General features: G+C 38.6%; 1 protein-coding gene across 1 annotated transcript in view; it reads left to right on the top strand.

The window, feature by feature from the left end:
• Nucleotides 1-19,352, top strand: part of RAPGEF4 (Rap guanine nucleotide exchange factor 4) — a 396,657-nt gene that overhangs the window by 30,500 nt on the left and 346,805 nt on the right. Inside the window, exon 5 of the mRNA XM_055572210.1 lies at nucleotides 8,147-8,283. Within this exon, the coding sequence (XP_055428185.1) occupies nucleotides 8,147-8,283 (137 nt within the window). The remainder of the gene's footprint in view (nucleotides 1-8,146; nucleotides 8,284-19,352) is intronic.

Below are 19,352 nucleotides of genomic sequence, written 5' to 3'. Positions count from 1 at the left end.
TAAGACTCCATGGTCCTCCCCAGTGCAGGGGGCCAGGGGTTGATCCCTGGTCAGGGAACTAGATCCCACATGCCACAACTAAAGATTCCACATGTCTTAGGGAAGATCAAAGTTCCTGTGTGCTACAACTAAGACCCGGTGAGCCAAAAAAATAAAAATAATATCATTGACTGTGATCCATTTTGACTTAGCTGCTCTAATTATCTGCTTGAGAGGTTATTGTCGAGGAAAGCATGTGATGATCATAATATGCTTTAATATGATCACATAGGATGATTGACATATTAGGATTTAATATATTACTGATCTATTTCTTCCCATTTATACATTCCAACTATGTATAACATTCTTCACATTTCTATATAAAGAGTAGATTTAATTCTATTATTTTCTTTTATTTTTTTGTAGTCTTAAAATTCTTCCAGTCAGTGACTTTCATAAGGAGTCCTGTGGAGTTTCTCAATATCTACAAGATGATATATTCATGACATTTAAATATCCTTGTATATATGAAACTTTTCTAGAATATTACATACCTTCAAATATAAATAATATATAAAGGAGAGGAAAAAGTGGTGATGTTTGTAGCAACCAATAAAAAATTCATGTTATGTAATATATCCTAATTTATTCCAATATCTCTACCCCAGTTAGCATTTTTCTGAGTTTCTCTACTAAAAGTACTTACTTAGAATTAAATATGTAGGAATAAATTTACCTAAGGAAAAAAAAGAATTGTACATAGAAAATTATAAGACACTAATGAAAGAACTCAAAGACAACATAAACAGATGGAGAGACAGTCCATGTTCCTGGGTAGGAAGAATTGATATTGTGAAAATGACTATACTACCAAATGCAATCTACAAATTCAATGTGATCCCTATCAAATTACCAATGACATTTTTCACAGAACTAGAACAAAAAATTTCACAATTCATATGGAAACACAAAAGACCCCGAATAGCCAAAGCAGTCTTGAAAAAGAAGAATGGAGCTGGAGGAATCAACTTTCCTGACTTCAGATTATACTACAAAGCTATAGTCATCAAGACAATATGGTACTGGCACAAAAACAGTAACATAGACCAATGGAACAAGACAGAAAGCCCAGAAAGAAACCCATGCACCTATGGGTACCTTATATTTGACAAAGGAGGCAAGAATATACAATGCGGCAAAGAAAGCCTCTTCAATAAATGGTGCTGGGAAAACTGGACAGCTACATGTAAAAGAATGAAATTAGAACACTTCCTAACACCATACACAAAGATAAACTCAAAATGGATTAAAGACTTAAATGTAAGACCAGAAACTATAAAACTCTTAGAGGAAAACTTAGGCAGAACACTTGAAGACATAAATCAAAGCAAGATCCTCTATGACCCACCTCCTGCTGCTGCTGCTAAGTCACTTCAGTCGTGTCCCACTCTGTGCGACCCCATAGATGGCAGTCCACCAGGCTCCGCCATCCCTGGGATTCTCCAGGCAAGAACACTGGAGTGGGTTGCCATTTACTTCAGAGTAACGGAAATTAAAATGAAAGTAAACAAGTGGGACCTGATTAAACTTAAAAGCTCTTGCACAGCAAAGGAAACTGTAAGCAAAGTGAAAAGACAACCCTCAGGATGGGAAAAAATAATAGAAAATGAAACAACTGACAAAGGATTAATTTCCAAAATATACAAGCAGCTCATACAACTCAATACCAGAAAAACAAAGAACTCAATCAAAAAGTGGGAAAAAGACCTGAACAGACATTTCTCCAAAGAAGACATACATATGGCTAACAAACACATGAAAAGATGATCAACATTGCTCATTATTAGAGAAATGCAAATCAAAATTACAGTGAGTTATCACCTCACACCGGTCAGAATGGCCGTCATCAAAAAGTCTACAAACAATAAATGCTGGAGACTCTGTGGAGGAAAGGGAATGCTCTTGCACTGTTGGTAGGAATGTAAATTGATATAGCCACTATGGAAGATGGTATGGAAATTCCTTTTATTTATTTATTTTTTTAAATTTTATTTTATTTTTAAACCTGAAACGCTGTAGTAGTTTTGCCAAACATCAAAACGAATCCGCCACAGGTATACATACGCTCCCCATCCTGAACCCTCCTCCCTCCTCCCTCCCCACACCATCCCTCTGGGTCGTCCCAGTGCACCAGCCCCAAGCATCCAGTATCGTGCATCGAACCTGGACTGGCAACTCGTTTCATACAAGATATTACACATGTTTCAATGCCATTCCCCCAAATCTTCCCACCCTCTCCCTCTCCCACAGAGTCCATAAGACTGTTCTATACATCAGTGTCTCTTTTGCTGTCTCGTACACAGGGTTGTTGTTACCATCTTTCTAAATTCCATATATATGTGTTAGTATACTGTATTGGTGTTTTTCTTTCTGGCTTACTTCACTCTGTATAATAGATTCCAGTTTCATCCACCTCATTAGAACTGATTCAAATGTGTTCTTTTTAATGGCTGAGTAGTACTCCATTGTGTATATGTACCACAGCTTTCTTATCCATTCATCTGCTGATGGACATCTAGGTTGCTTCCATGTCCTGGCTATTATAAACAGTGCTGCGGTGAACATTGGGGTACACGTGTCTCTTTCCCTTCTGGTTTCCTCGGTGTGTATGCCCAGCAGTGGGATTGCTGGGTCATAAGGCAGTCCTATTTCCAGTTTTTTAAGGAATCTCCACACTGTTCTCCATAGTGGCTGTACTAGTTTGCATTCCCACCAACAGTGTAAGAGGGTTCCCTTTTCTCCACACCCTCTCCAGCATTTATTACTTGTAGACTTTTGGATCGCAGCCATTCTGACTGGTGTGAAATGGTACCTCATAGTGGTTTTGATTTGCATTTCTCTGATAATGAGTGATGTTGAGCATCTTTTCATGTGTTTGTTAGCCATCTGTATGTCTTCTTTGGAGAAATGTCTATTTAGTTCTTTGGCCCATTTTTTGATTGGGTCATTTATTTTTCTGGAGTTGAGCTGTAGGAGTTGCTTGTATATTCTCGAGATTAGTTGTTTGTCAGTTGCTTCATTTGCTATTATCTTCTCCCATTCTGAAGGCTGTCTTTTCACCTTGCTAATAGTTTCCTTTGATGTGCAGAAGCTTTTAAGGTTAATTAGGTCCCATTTGTTTATTTTTGCTTTTATTTCCAATATTCTGGGAGGTGGGTCATAGAGGATCCTGCTGTGATGTATGTCAGAGAGTGTTTTGCCTATGTTCTCCTCTAGGAGTTTTATAGTTTCTGGTCTTACATTGAGATCTTTAATCCATTTTGAGTTTATTTTTGTGTATGGTGTTAGAAAGTGTTCTAGTTTCATTCTTTTACAAGTGGTTGACCAGATTTCCCAGCACCACTTGTTAAAGAGATTGTCTTTTCTCCATTGTATATTCTTGCCTCCTTTGTCAAAGATAAGGTGTCCATATGTGCGTGGATTAATCTCTGGGCTTTCTATTTTGTTCCATTGATCTATATTTCTGTCTTTGTGCCAGTACGTCTCGATAACTGTGGCTTTGTAGTAGAGCCTGAAGTCAGGTAGGTTGATTCCTCCAGTTCCATTCTTCTTTCTCAAGATAGCTTTGGCTATTCGAGGTTTTTTGTATTTCCATACAAATTGTGAAATTATTTGTTCTAGCTCTGTGAAGAATACCGTTGGTAGCTTGATAGGGATTACATTGAATCTATAAATTGCATTTTCATTTTCACTATATTGATTCTTCCAATCCATGAACACGGTATATTTCTCCATCTATTAGTATCCTCTTTGATTTCTTTCACCAGTGTTTTATAGTTTTCTATATATAGGTCTTTAGTTTCTTTAGGTAGATATATTCCTAAGTATTTTATTCTTTCCGTTGCAATGGTGAATGGAATTGTTTCCTTAATTTCTCTTTCTGTTTTCTCATTATTAGTGTATAGGAATGCAAGGGATTTCTGTGTGTTGATTTTATATTCTGCAACTTTACTATAATCACTGATTAGTTCTAGTAATTTTCTGGTGGAGTCTTTAGGGTTTTCTATGTAGAGGATCATGTCATCTGCAAATAGTGAGAGTTTTACTTCTTTTCCAATTTGGATTCCTTTTATTTCTTTTTCTGCTCTGATTGCTGTGGCCAAAACTTCCAAAACTATGTTGAATAGTAATGGTGAAAGTGGGCACCCTTGTCTTGTTCCTGACTTTAGTGGAGATTCCTTTTAAAACTAGGGATAAAACCACTATCCCAGCATGACCCAGCAATCCCACTCCTAGGCATATACCCTGAGGAAACCAGGATCGAAAAAGACACATGTATCCCATTGTTCATTGTAGCATTATTTACAATAGCTAGAACTTGGAAGCAACCTAGATGCCCATCAACAGATGAATGGATAAAGAAGTTGTGGTACATATACACAGTGGAATATTACTCAGCCATAAAAAGGAACACCTTTGAGTCAGTTTTAATGAACTGAATGAACCTAGAATGTATTATACAGAGTTAAGTAAGTCAGAAAGAGAGAGATAAATATCTTATTCTAATGCATATATACAGAATCTAGAAAAATGGTTCTGAAAAATTTACTTACAGGGCAGCAATGGAGAAACAGACATAGAGAATAGACTATGGACATGGGGAGAGGGGAGGAGAGGGTGAGATGTATGGAAAGAGTAACATGGAAACTTACATTACCATATGTAAAATAGATAGCCAACGGGAATTTGCTGTATGGCTAATAAATTCAAATAGGAGCTCTGTATCAACCTGGGCAGGTGGGACGGGGAGGGAGGTTCAACAGGGAGGGGATATATGTATACCTATGGCCGATTCATGTTGAGGTTTGACAGAAAACAACAAAATTCTGTAAAGCAATTATCCTTCAATAAAAAAATAAAGTAAAAAAGCACTTATTTATTAAATAAGTAAATAATGGTCTATGTAAATTTGATAAACTTGTTACAGAAGATGTTTAAGAGCATATTTCCCAATTTATCATGACAATGATATTACCCTGAATAGGGAGGCTTCCTTGTGTTAAATGTTACTCATTCCTGCCTTAAGGAAATCTAGTTCTCTCGCTTGCCAACTCCAGCTGGGAAAACCTACTGGGCTAAAATCATTAAAGTGACAAATAATTCTGTGGCCAGTTCCCCAGACCTATGATTGGCCCTATCTGTACAGTCCCAGAAGGACACAACAGGATTAAATATTACATTTAGTTTAAAATTTGCTGGCAAACTATCCAGGTAGAGTCCTGCCCTTACTTTCTCCTGCTCATAACCAGCTTTAATGAGCCTCTGACATTTCCAGAAGAATATTTCCTCTGTAGATTTTGATTATAATGAGTATAGCACTCACCATATTAATCATGATGGATGGATTGAGCAGCTGTCTTCCCTATCTTAAGAATACGCTGAGCACTGATGCTCTAGATTCTAAACTCAACTCCAAATGTCCCTGCTAATACAATCTTCTGAGATGGTTAGAGATGTTAATTAACTCCAACAACTAAATTAGGTTCTCTCCAAGATTGGAGATCCACTTAAAAATAATCAGTGTGACCTTAATCTTCCAATAAATATGTGTAATCCTCATCTTGAGGCCACGTGAAGGAAGAAATTGTCCCATTTCCAAGGTACTGGGTCCACTCAGCAGGAGTCGAACTACCTGCTTTCATTTATATTGAGTTACCACAGTTATTATTTTAGCAAAAACTGCATGGTGGAACCTCACCATGTGCTCCTTGGTAATGAGAAGAATTTAAAATACTGTCCAAAAGGGACTTATCAAGGCAGCTCTTGGAGCACCTCATTGGAAGGCTGGAAACCCTATAAAATGATCAGAAACTCAGCATTTGTTTATTCTGCAAGTGCAATCCAGGGATGAGATGAATGACCTTATCTTTGCCTCAAAAGACTTCTAGTTCAGTTCAGTTGCTCAGTCTTGTCTGACTCTTTGTGACCCCATGGACTGCAGCATGCCAGGCTTCCCTGTCCATCACCAACTCCTGAAGCCTGCTCAAACCCATGTCCATTGAGTTGGTGATGCCATCCAACCTCTGTCGTCCCCTTCTCCTTCTGTCTTTGATCTTTCCTAGCATCAGGGTCTCTTCCAGTGAGTCAGTTCTTCACACCAGGTGGCCAAAGTATTGGAGTTTCAGCTTCAACATCAGTCCTTCCAATGAACATTCCTTTTCTCTCCCCAAGAATCTCCCTCATCTGATACAAAAAAGTATAACAGGTTCAGGCTAGTTTGCTAGTGTGACTCACTTCTCCAAGGTGTGATCAGCACTGGGTCAGCTTATTATTAAGAAAAGTGTCTTCATCAGCAAGGCCGGCACTTGCACCCAGGCTACAACAGAGCTTCCTACCCCCCAGGAAGAAAGCCCACCTAGCTCTATGCTCTCTCATTCCTAACTCCATTCTCCTGGCATTCTGGTTTTTAATATTCTTTTGAGTCTAATGGATCAAACTTGACTGTGCGAAAGTCACCTGGAGGGCTTGTTAAAATGCAGATTACTGGGCTCCACCCCAGAATCTGGATTCACTGGGGTGGAATGGGCCTGAGAATTTGCATTTGTAACTATTTCCTAGATGGTGCTGATGCTGCTGGCCCAGGGACCACACTTCGAGAGCCACTCGAAGTGATAGGCGATAGTGCTCAACCCTAATTACAAATTAGAACCATCTCTGGACATATTAAACAGATGCACATGACCAGGCTCCTCCCACAACTGAGTAAATCAGAATCTCACTGGGGTGTGTCCAGGGTGCTGGTTTTTTAGAAGCTCCAGGTGATGCTAATGTGGGGCCACATGAGAAGGGCTGCAAAAAAGAGGGGCTGATAAATACATAAAAGTTGAAGTGAGATTTGACCCAAAACTCCTCTAGAGATTCTGTTTCTCTTATGTGAGAAACATATTTTAATATTTTAGAACTGTTTAAAATATTTAAAAAGCCATTACACATCAGTATATGTCTCAAGTTCTCAGAATTTGTTGGTATTAAATACTAAAGAATTATAGTAGTATGTAGTCATAATAACATAAGCCTTTCCTTTCTGTTTGCTGCAATGGGCAGGCATATATTCAATTAAGCATTATTTTGGCAAGATAAATGTTCCATTTTCTATGAGAGAATTAAAACTAGCAGGATATGAGCACAGCAAGAACTTAATAAATGCCAAGGAAAACTTACTCATCATCAAGAGAGTAATTGTCAGGAGACTCTACTGAGTAACACTAGAACTTCTCAGTGAATCTGAGCTATAAATAAATTTGGGCTTGGAAACACATCCCTTAGTTCTTGGATATCGTCAACGGAATCTTTCACGTTTTTTCCTGAGACACTGACTTTGCATACATACCTTGCCCGAATTGTTATTCTGACTATAAGAGTTAGAAGCAGTACATTGGATTTCATTCCACGAGGCCACTAAGAGGCCACTTGAAGGATTCAGGTCACTGCGGCCTGTTTCCAGGCAGGTTCATTCTGTTCCGATTTGTTTTCCTCATGCCCAGCACAACACTTGGCATATAATAAGTGCTCCACAATTACTGATCTAATTTAATCAAATATTGTTACCCTATTTCAGAGGAAATAAACCTGCCTTTTTATTTCCCTTTTGAATTTTTGTTTGTAGCAAAGTAATAGATGTAAATAGAAGTAAATAATTAAAAAGTCATGGCTCATAACAAAAAAAACATCTCCTGCCTGTTCTATCCCCTTACCCCCACCCCCAAATTCTACTCTACAGACACAGGCATTTCTGGTTGGCCAGCTATTTCTTCTGATATTTCTATCCAAATTTGTATGTCAAAGTCCCCACAAAAAAATGTCTTGAGAGGAAACTTTATTTTGATTTAAAAAAAAGAAAAAAGCTGAGTTCAATAGAAACTTGACAGGCAGGTGGCAGCTACCTAAATGAGTTCAGTCCAGTGAGTTCCCCAAGGGTTTGAGCCCTTGGGGTGTGAAGGGTCAGTTGCAGAGAAGTTAGTCTTGGGTGGTTGGGCTGGGAGTCAGCAGGTGGCGTCTGGGCAGGGCTGGGTGGAGACTTGTAAATCCAAACACATTCAAGGCAATTGGTTTGGTACCTGAGGTGAGGCTAGTGGTTGAAACAGTGTGTAACCTATCTTTCCAGAGTTGCTGTTCAGGGAACTCTTGATGGTACTGATACTGAAAGTGCAAAGGATGCCATGCTGCAGGCTGATTCGAATTTAGAGATGAGCCGAAACAGAAAAGACACTTGTTTCTTATTGTCAGTTCTACAACAAGCAGGTAAGCACTGTGTTCTTGATAATCTTTTTTTAACATCGAAATGAAACACTTTAACTCTCAATGTATCTAATGTTTCACATCATAATATACTAAATAAATACTACCTTTACTATTATTTCATTTCCCCATACATTTATAACTGATAGTGAGAAAGTTTAAATGTTCTGACAAAAATGTTAAAGGTCATAGAAAAGTCATATTGTGAATATTAACGTATAGGTAGTGAAGGTGGCTTTGCAGTTTTAGTTCCCACATTCATTTTTATGGTCTCACCCTCCTGCTCAAGGCTAGGACACCAGTAAAAGAAACCGAGAAAGGTCTGTTTCTTCTCTTTTCCCTATACCTGCCTGCCCTCTGCTGGAGGTGCCAAAGATTAATGAACTTGTCCAAAGACTGTCAAGTTATGCCTAGATGGTTAGCAACCTTTTTTTCTGCCCTGTCCTACCCTTCACTGTCACCCCTGAAAGATGGAAAGTGTTTCCCATCAGAAGCAAGGATATTCTAATTCTTGGCTGGATTAGTGGTTTTATCTACTGGTGGGGAAAGACTCTGACGCCAGTAAACAATCACCAATTACGTAACTGAATTCTCTTAATTCTGTGCTCAGAGTGTAGCCTTCCCATGCAAGCCTGTTGGAAGTAATGCCAGAAGTTATTTAGTCCAATGCTGGCTGATGCCAGCAGCAACTAACATTTTTACTTTTACTGCATAACTAAGATATTGTGTTGTGTTGTGTTGCAAATGTGAGCTCAAACACCATCATCATTAAGCAGAGATTGGATTTTTGACTTAGGCCAGATTTCACGTGACATTTTTTTCCCTTTGTTCTATTTCTGCGGTTGTCTTCACCACCTGGATAATTACTCCCAGAAATGTTTAGTGTTAATAGTCACTTAAAGATGTCTAGTGACTGATATAAATAGCTATACAGCCGTTCAATTTCTTTCCAGAATGTCCAGATCTGCTTCCAGACTATATAAGTTCCAAGATATTGTATTAATCTCCTCTTTCACCCCCAATCCTGCACAGTTTACATTCCCATATGCAGCAATATCACTGCCCTACCCAGTGATTTAGCACAGGCTAAATCCATGAGAAATCCTGAATAAAATTTTTTGTTAAATGTATGAATAAAATATTCCTTTTTTAAATTTTATTTTATTTTTAAACTTTACATAATTGTATTAGTTTTGCCAAATATCAAAATGAATCCGCCACAGGTATTCCTTTTCTTTAGTGAAGGAACCAAGGTTAGTATCACTCAGTAATGAGAACAGAAACTGAAATATGGGCAAATTGTATATCTATAAACTTACAGAAGACTATTAAAAACTCTCATCAAAAGAGGAGATTTAGGAATACAAACTTTTAAAAATTCTTATATCTGCTTGTCTCATATTTTTGTTGTTTTCAAAAGATGTGTGTATTTATGTAAAATATAGTCATGTTAAGACAATAAAGGGAATAGGCTTTTTAAAAGATGAAGTTAGAAACTGTTGTCCTAAAGCGCTGAGATTCTTGTTTTTAATTAACTAATTTTTGGCTGTGCTGGGTCTTTGCTGTTGCCTGGGCTTTCTCCAGTTGCAGGGAGTGGGCTCTACTCTTCCTTGTAGAGCTCAGGCTATTCATTGCGGTGGCTTCTCTAGGCTTCAGAAATTGTGGCACACGATCTTGGTGGTTGCAACTCACCAGCTCTAGAGCATGGCTCAGTAGTTGAGGCACACGATCTTGGTGGTTGCAACTCACCAGCTCTAGAGCATGGCTCAGTAGTTGAGGCACACGAGCTTAGTTGCCCTGAGGCATGTGGGATCTTCCTGGACCAGGGATCGAAACCGTGTCCCCTGCATTGGCAGGTAGATGCTTATCCACTGCGCTATGAGGGAAGTCCAGCTCTGAGATTCTGAATTATCTTTCTTGTTAGAACTCTTGGATAGTGGATGGTCATTTATTTTCAGATTCTTCTGCAATAACTTCTAACAAATATTAAAAAAGAACAAGGTAGTAAATGTTTTTATTTCTAATCTGTCAGTAGTTTACAAGTAAATTAACAAGCAATGTGACTTTTTATTACACAGGGGATTTTTTTTTGGCAAGAATTCTGCAGACATCTCTGACCAGAAGGAGAGTTATTATTTCCATTTTATATTTAGAGAAATAAAGACAAATGAAGAAATTGAAAGAAATGCTTGATTTTACAATAGATCTGGGAACAGAACACTGGGCACATTGATTTTATTTCATTAGAGTAGTGAATTTTTTGGCTTATATACTCCCTAAAATAGTTTTCAAAAACCCTGTGCCTTCTCAAACATTTTATGTTAACATCTGAAAGTTTTCCTCTTAAATTTATATAGTAGTAAAGGCTGTAGTCCTATTATAATACTGAGGCTTTTTTTTTTAATTTTATTTTATTTTTAAACTTTACATAATTGTATTAGTTTTGCCAAATATCAAAATGAATCCGCCACAGGTATACATGTGTTCCCCATCCTGAAAAACCTATTTATTGCTCCACTCTGTTGGAAAGAGGGAAATTTCCTTGCTACTCATCTTGATTTTTTTTTTTTTGACTAATCTAGTAACTAAATTGACATAAGACAGATTAACAGGAGAATTAAAAAAAAAAAAAAAACAGATTTCACTCATACAAATGGAATCTTACAGAAACAGGACCTAAAAAGTGACCAAAGCAGGCAGCTTTGATACTTTTTAGACAAAGAAACAACAAATTTGTAAGGAGTGGACAGAACAAAGGAATTTAGGCTTGGATTCTTAATCAGTGAAGAATCTAAACAGAGTTTGGGTTTGGGGTAATAAATTAGCAAAAAAGCAACAAGGTTTGTTTGTACAGGCTTCTCAGCTCTGAATTCCCTATCTCTAGCCATAAGGCTGTGTCTCTACCTCCAGAGGCAGGGAGGGCACATTTCACAGGAGAGATTTATTTCCTGCTTCCAGGGAGACAGAGAGAAGGAGGGTCAGAGTGTTCTTGTACCAACTGTTTCTCAAACAATATAATTCAAAATAATCAATGTGCCATCATGGCATACTTGGGTATGGCCTGCACTGAGACTTAACAACTCTTTTTAAAGTAGATAATATAATCTGAATACCAAAGCAATTTTATATGCACTGTCACTACTCCTAAAACCATATGAACATGCCATTTATGACACATGGATGGACCTTGAGGGCATTATGCTAAGTGATAAAAGTCAGAGAAAAGGACAAACACTGTAAAATCTCACTTTTATGTGGAATCTCAAAAAAACCTGAACTCATAGATACAGAGAACAGATTGGTGGTTGCCAGAGATGGGGAGCCAGGGTAAGACAAAATGTATGAGATTGATCACAAGGTACAAACTTCCAGTTATGAAATAAGTCATGAGAATATAATGTATTGGAAGGAATGATGCTAAAGCTGAAACTCCAGTACTTTGGCCACCTCATGCGAAGAGTTGACTCATTGGAAAAGACTCTGATGCTGGGAGGGATTGGGGGCAGGAGGAGAAGGGGACGACAGAGGATGAGATGGCTGGATGGCATCACTGACTCGATGGACGTGAGTCTCAGTGAACTCCGGGAGTTGGTGATGGACAGGGAGGCCTGGCGTGCTGCGATTCATGGGGTCACAAAGAGTCGGACACGACTGAGTGACTGAACTGAACCGAACTGATGGTGACTCTATTTAATATACTGTGCTGCATATTTGGAAGTTGCTAAAAGAGTAGATCTTAAAAGTTCTGAACAAAAGAAAAAATTTCTAACTATGTATGGTGATGTTAGCTAGATTTGTTGTGGTGATCAGCTCACAACATATGCAAACATCAAGTCATTATGTTGTACACTTCAACCTAATATGTTATATGTCAATTATATCTCAATAAAAATATGAAGTCTCTTTTTCAACATTAGGAAAATTTACATTTCTTGTTTCCCCTTGAACTTGTATGTCTACTTTACCCACTGAATTTTTTGATATTTGAAAGTTTAAAAAGTGAATCATTTTATCATACTTTCCTGCAACAAAAATTATGTATATGCTGAAATTTAAAATATTTGCTTCCTGAAATGGTAAAGCCAAGTGTTAACTCTTTCTTCTGGATTAAATTATCATTACCTTTATTGTAAGCAACTAAATATAATGACATAAATGCATTATTAAAATTGATACTGGTTATCATAATAAGTAAAATGCTACTGGAACTATAACTCTTAATGAGATGGATGGAGCCTTTTTCCTTTTTAATTAGTCCATATATTAATAGATATGTATCACTTATTGCTAAAATATGACAAGATTCTGTGGAAATTGACAGCAAAAACAAATGATTGGGTATTTTTACATGTTGAATTTATGAAAATCATATTAATGACTGTTTACAGTAGAATCCACAAATATTCTTGTTAAGCTGATATCTAACAAGTACATCATAGGGTAGAATAAACTGGTAGAAAGTGGCTAAGCAAGAAGGACAAGCAGGAAATGCATCCAAGTAAGAAATGAATATACAGTGTCAAATTATGTTTATGCAGTAGCTTATCACAAATTTTCTCTTATGAGTCTGGATGACTGTACAAGAAGATATAAAACACTAACGCACTTCTGATACATGTTCTAGAGACTTGAAAATGTAATACTGATCAGCAGATAATCATGGAATGTTTATCTCTTCTTTCTTGCAATCACACAGCTGGGACACAAACCAGTGCTTTGATCAAGGCAGTGTCCCTGTAGGCACTCACAGCCTGAAATCAGGCCTGCTGGCAGGACTCCAGATGGGTGAGAGGTCTGCCTTATTTTAGGAAGTAGGATAGAGGTGACTGGGAGTGACGAGCTTGGGTAGACTAGGCACAATGCCTTGATCAAGCGTTAAGTGTTCAGGCAGATCAGATTTAAGCAGAAGAATTCTGTATTAGACTCTGAGAGGCTGGAAATCACTCCCCTTGAAACTGTCTAACATACTCTATTCCCACAATTCCTGCACAAGCTCTAGTTTGAAGACCACAGTAGAGACCTCTGAAATCCACAGTGTATTTTAAGTTTTAACTTTTTAGAAAGCCCAGAGACACAAAGTCTGGCTGGGAAGCTCAGCAGGCTGCCCTGTGAGAGACCATCACATAACCTTGAGTCCTTGTAGGACAATGGCCTTCCTCAGGGAACTGTGATCTTGCTGACTAAATACTGAGCTAGGAAGGTAGGACATGGGGCAGATAAAGTCTGATGGATGACTATCCCGTGCTTTTAATACCTTTCTGTCTTTGGGTGATTGTTTATTTCCATAAGAAAAAAAAAAAAAAACTTGTTACATGTGAACTGGCTGCTCAAGTCATATAATAAAAACCATAATGTAATGGATAAATTCAGACAAGGTCATAATCATGTTAAATATACATTTATTTTAAGATCCCTTGAAGGGCTGGAGTTTAACTGTTAAATGAACATTCTTTTAGTGATCTAGAAATAAAACTATGATGCTATTTTTCTGTTATTAAATAAATGTGTATATTACAATCTAGAGTATCGTAATTGTGATTAATAATAGGTCATTAGAGAATATTTCATCACATTATAATGATTTTTAGCCTCTATTTTTAAATTGGCATAATTTATAAGGCATTTATAAAATTTTTGGAAAAAATTCAATCTGGTAGCAAAGGAACAAAATGGACAACCTGCCCCTGAGATTTAGGAAATGAAGACAGATGGATGTGTAGATGGCACACTCATTAAGAAGAAGGTGGAATTATGTTGGAAACAAGACTTTGGTGAGTTCCCAAGATGGTGATATAGAAAGATCCTGAGCTCACCTCCTCTCATGGGCACATCAGAATTACAACTATTAACAGAAAAACTCCTGATTAAGAAGACTGGAACCTACCAGAAAAGATCTTCTACAACTAAAGGTGTAAAGAAAGAACCACAGTGAGATGGGTAGGTGGGACGGAGTTGTGGCACAGTTGACTCATAGCTCTAGGTGGACCACCCATAATTACAATTACAGAGAGTAGTTATAATTGCAGAGGTTCTTCCTAAGGAGTTAGGGTCTGAGTCCCACTTCGCCCCTCTCTCCGCCAGCCCCCCCCTCCCCCGCCCATTAGAGCTTGCTTTTGGGAAACTCAGAAGGCTATGGGAAATAGAGACTCCATTCTTAAAAGGTACAGACCACATGGACACTGGGGCAGGCAGCCATCACTTTGGAGCCCTCCCTCTAGCTTACTAGCCTCACTGCTCACCAACCTGGGGACACCAGCATTGAGAGACACCTCAGGCCAAGCAATCAGATGATGAGACAGCCCCCTCTACCAACAGACAGGCTGAGCCCACAGCCGCACCTGGACATGGCCCTGCCCACCAGAGGGCACAAGACGCAGCCACACACACCAGCATGCAGGCACTAAACCCAGGACCCCCAGAACCCTGCAGCCAGAGACCCTGGGAACCAGTTCCACCCTCCAGCTGGCAGATGTCAGCCCCCATGTTCCCTGGGTCCTGGCCCTGCCCACCAGCAAGCCTCCTCAAAACCAGCCTCGACTACCAGCACTCAGACCCCAGCCCCAGGACAACCACAGCCCCACAGCCTGCCAGAAGTTCAGCACCAGCTCTGGGTCTGGCTGGGCCCTGGCCCCTCTACCAGCAGGCCAACACCAGCCTTGAGACACTCTGGGCCCTTTAGATAGCTGCCGTGGGATCTGGCCCCACTCACCTGTAGATTAATGCAAGCTTTGGGGCACCCCAGACCCTGCAGGCAGCTATGTCAGGAACCAGCCTGTCACCAGCTGTGGGGCCACTGGGCCCTGCAGCCAGACCTCAGGACCCGGCTGTGCCTGCCAGTGGGCCAGCACTGCCTATATAAATTTTGAAATATATAAAATTTGAAAATATATATATAAAATTTGAAAATTTGAAAAACTATGTAATACATCTGAAACTAATATAATATTGTAAATATTGTACATCAACTATGCCTCAATAAAAATGTCTTAAAAAAAGAAACAAGCCTTTGTGTTTTTTTAAGTGTTTACTTTGCCCATATATTCACCTTCATTTTCCTCAGTTTACACCATTTCCATACGCTTGGCTCAAATATACACTTATTACTCAAATAGCTGATTAGGTTAGCCAAAGTTGATTCAGTAAACAATTTTTTTCCCCTATTTTCTAGAATTAATACAAAGTTGACCAGTTAACAATGCAGTGGTTGGGACACCCATGCCTGCACAATCAAAGTCTAGAAACAGGGACTTCCCCGGTGGTCCAGTGGTTAAGTCTATGTGCTTCCAATGCAAGGGACTTGGTTAGATTCCTGGTCAGGGAATTAAGATTCCACATGCTGTGTGGCAAGGCCAAGTATATGTTTGTATACAATTTTAAAATCATCTTTTTTAATGCACAGTTTTTAGTGTTCAGTTCATACAACATAAAGTTGTATGACTACTATCATACTCAAGATATAGAATAGGATCATTATCTCAAACATTTCTTTTGTAGTCAAGGAATCCCCAGTTATACTCAGCTCTTAGCAATCTTGGATCTGTTTTCTGTCTTTCTAGTTTAACCTTTCCCAGAATGTCCTATAAATGGAATCATACCATAGAATGAAGCTCACACACTCCCATCCCCTGAAGCTGGAACCAATCTGGATTATTTCATGAGCAAGAAATAAACTTCTATTGTGATTCAGCTATTATACAGTTTGAGGCCAATATGTCACAGCAAATAGTCAACCCTAACTAATACACTCTCCTTTCCTTTCCTTGTTAGATCACCTTGTCAACATGCTCTGATTGCAAGTTTGTCAGTTATCTGTAGGTCACTCATAAGAAACATTGTTCCAGGTTCTTGCCGAAGTTGAGAAGCCAAAAACTAGATGGGATTTCAAAAGAATTCTTCTTAAGTGTTGTAAAGATTTATCTTATGTGTTGACTTCAAATTATTACTAATTTGCTTGTAGTGCTGTGCTGGGAAGTTTTCTGGGGTAATGTCCAGGCTAATAGGAAAGAATACTGTGATTAATTATCAGTAGCCGTTACAAGCAAATGAGGTAAGAGTGATGGCACGGGTTCAAAAAATTTTGTCATCCCTGGGGTTAAGCCAATGCCTTGGATGCATTCAGAAGGCCTTTTCTAACAGTTGGTCCCAGACTTCTAAGTCTCAAGTAAGAGGAACTTATCATGAACTCAACATCTTTGCTATGACCCTTATGTATATGAATTTGTGTGATTTATTGGCAGCTGTAACACGCAAACTTATAAAGAAAATTTAGTCTTTCCTCTGCCTAGATTCTGGTTGCTTAGTTCAGAAGTCAGGTATTTTCAGGACTTGAAAGTTCTAAAAACACTGTTGAAGGCACACGCACTGTTACCACTTGAACAGTGGCTAAGCAAATGATTTTATCTTCCAGGACTGTGCCCTAGCATCTTTAAATTTATGACCAACTGACTCCCTGCTTGGTTTACAGACCTACCTGGCAAATATAAGGAAATAAAGAATAGGAAACATTCCCTTTATATAGATTAGCCATGGGTGGTTAAGGGGCTTCCCAGGTGGTGCTAGTGGTAAAGAACCTGCCTGCCAATGCTGGAGACATGAGACACAGGTTTGATTCCTGGGTGGGGAAGATCCCTTGGAGGAGGGCATGGCAACCCACTCCAGTATTCTTGCCTGGAGAATCCCATGGACAGAGAAGCCTGGTGGGCTATAGTCCATGGGGTTGCAAAGAGTTGGACACAACTGAAGTGACTTAGCACATGGGTGGTTAAAAGGCAGACGGACCCCTTCTTTCTGCTGCGGGACTTAGAGTTTACTTATAGTGTCTCCCAAGTGCTCGGATTTCTTAAGCTGCTTGTTCTTAGTTACTATTTTCTGGAGGACAAAATTATGAAATTCAGATATACGTACCTGAGTGCAACAAATACTACACCCAAACAAAATCTCAGCTTGATCTCTTTAACAAGCACATTAAAGATTTTCCTATTTTCACAGGACATGAGAAAGAGTAAAATTTTTCCATGAAAAAGAAGATTGCTGAGTATAGCCAAGAAATTCAAGTCATTTCTAATCATGAGGAAAGAGTCAGACACATCTAAATTGAAGGATGTTATGCAAATTGACTGGCTTAGAGTCTTTAGAGTAGCCAATGCCATGAAAGAATTAAAAAAAAAATCACTGTTGAGGGGGCTGTTTTAGATCAAAATAACCTAAAGATGAATAACAACTAAATGCAATTTGTGACCCTTATTTGAATCTTGTTAAAAAACAGAGACAAACAAGCAAAAGACAAAAATGACTCTTGCCTGGAGAATTCCAGGGATGGAGAGCCTGGTGGGCTGCCGTCTAAGGGGTCGCACCGAGTCGGACACGACTGAAGCAGCAGCAGCAGGGAAATTTGAATATAAACTTTACATTGGATAATAGGATGTAACAATGTTACATTTCTCAAATGTAGTAATTGTAGAGGGTAGAAGAATGTCATTGCTCTGAGATGATCCTTGTGATAGTATTTAGGACCCTGGTGTTAAAGTGTCTGCCACTTACTCTCAAATGGTTGAAAGTATGTGTGCATATTTACAAAGAGAGAAAAAAACAAATGGGGTGACAGTTGGTAAATCCAGGTGAAGAATATACAGGCATTTCTGTTCTAGTCTCCCAACTTTTCTGTGGGTTTGAATGTTTTTAAATGAGAAAGCTGAGGAAAATAAATAAATCAAGGAAAAATAAGGTAATTTGCTTTTATTTCATCAAATTCAATGTTTAAAATAGGGATGGCAATTGTTATTTTTAGAGTCTGAAATTTTAAAAATAAACAGAAAATTTGGGAAGTGGGGGGAATTACCCTATTAATTCTAACTCATGTACTATACTTTTCCTTTCCAATCTGTTCCTCTGTGCATAAATAAATAACATCACATTGTAATAATTTTCATCATTTTCCACCTAACATTACAATTTCAGCATTTCCTATAACATTACTACTTAAGTGCTTACAATGACTACTTTTAATTTGAGGGAATTCTTTTGAGGGAATAGGTATTTTCTTTAATAGTTCCACAATTTAGACTTCTAATAAATGGTGCTTCAGTGGCATCTTTGTACACAATTTTTTCTACATTGTGGATTCTAATTTTGATATAAATTTCCACAGGTGAAATTGCTGGATCAAATGACCATGTATAGAAGACTAGAAACACTTTGCTGTTATTCTTTTAAACTGCTAGTGAGATAGTGGGAGCTTGATAAAAGTGACTCATTTCAAACCGTTACATTTCTTTGAGCCTGAGTATTTTTAGATTACTAACCCTCTTTCCTTGCCCTCCTCCCACAACCAATTGGGGGAGCTTAGTCTCTCTTTCCCACTATCTACTCCTTTAGTGTGCTGTTTCAACCTAAGATCCTGGGCACCAAGAGGTCAGTGAGAGTGGTGGGTGTCTTTAAGCTTTTCAATATTTTACCAGCCTAACAAAAATCATACATAAACTCACAATGAGGCTCAAGTGAGTGAGTTTAGAAGTGCAGTCTCGGGACTTCCCTGGCGGTCCAGTGGTTAAGACTTGGGCACTCAAGGCAGGGGGCGTGGGCTCGATCTCTGCTCGAGGAAGTAAGATCCCACATGCTGCACAGCATGGCCTAAAAAAAAAAGTGTAATATTTGGCCCCAGTCAATCCTGGTGATGACTACAACCCAGCTAACAGTTCATTGGCCACCTGAGGCCCTGAAGCAGAGCTCAACTGAGCTGTGTCAGGTTCCTCACAGATGATGTGAGATAATAAGTGTTTTTTGTTTTAGCTGTTGAGTTTTAGAGTAATTCGTTATGCTTCAATAGATAACCAATACAGACTTTGGAAATGGGATACGGCCTTAACAGAAACATAAAATATGGACAAAAGGCTGTGAACAAGTACTTCAAGAAAGAAGATGTCTAAGCGATCAATGAGCAGATGAAAAGAATGTATACCTGTGGCGGATTCATTTTGATATTTGGCAAAACTAATACAATTTTGTAAAGTTTAAAAATAAAATAAAAATTAAAAAAAAAAAAAGAAAAGAAGCTTATCCTTTGTTGTCGGGAC

Source organism: Bubalus kerabau, chromosome 3 (assembly GCF_029407905.1).
Source record: "Bubalus kerabau isolate K-KA32 ecotype Philippines breed swamp buffalo chromosome 3, PCC_UOA_SB_1v2, whole genome shotgun sequence".
In the NCBI taxonomy this organism is placed as follows: domain Eukaryota; kingdom Metazoa; phylum Chordata; class Mammalia; order Artiodactyla; family Bovidae; genus Bubalus; species Bubalus kerabau.
This window is presented reverse-complemented; position numbering and strand designations above follow the sequence as displayed.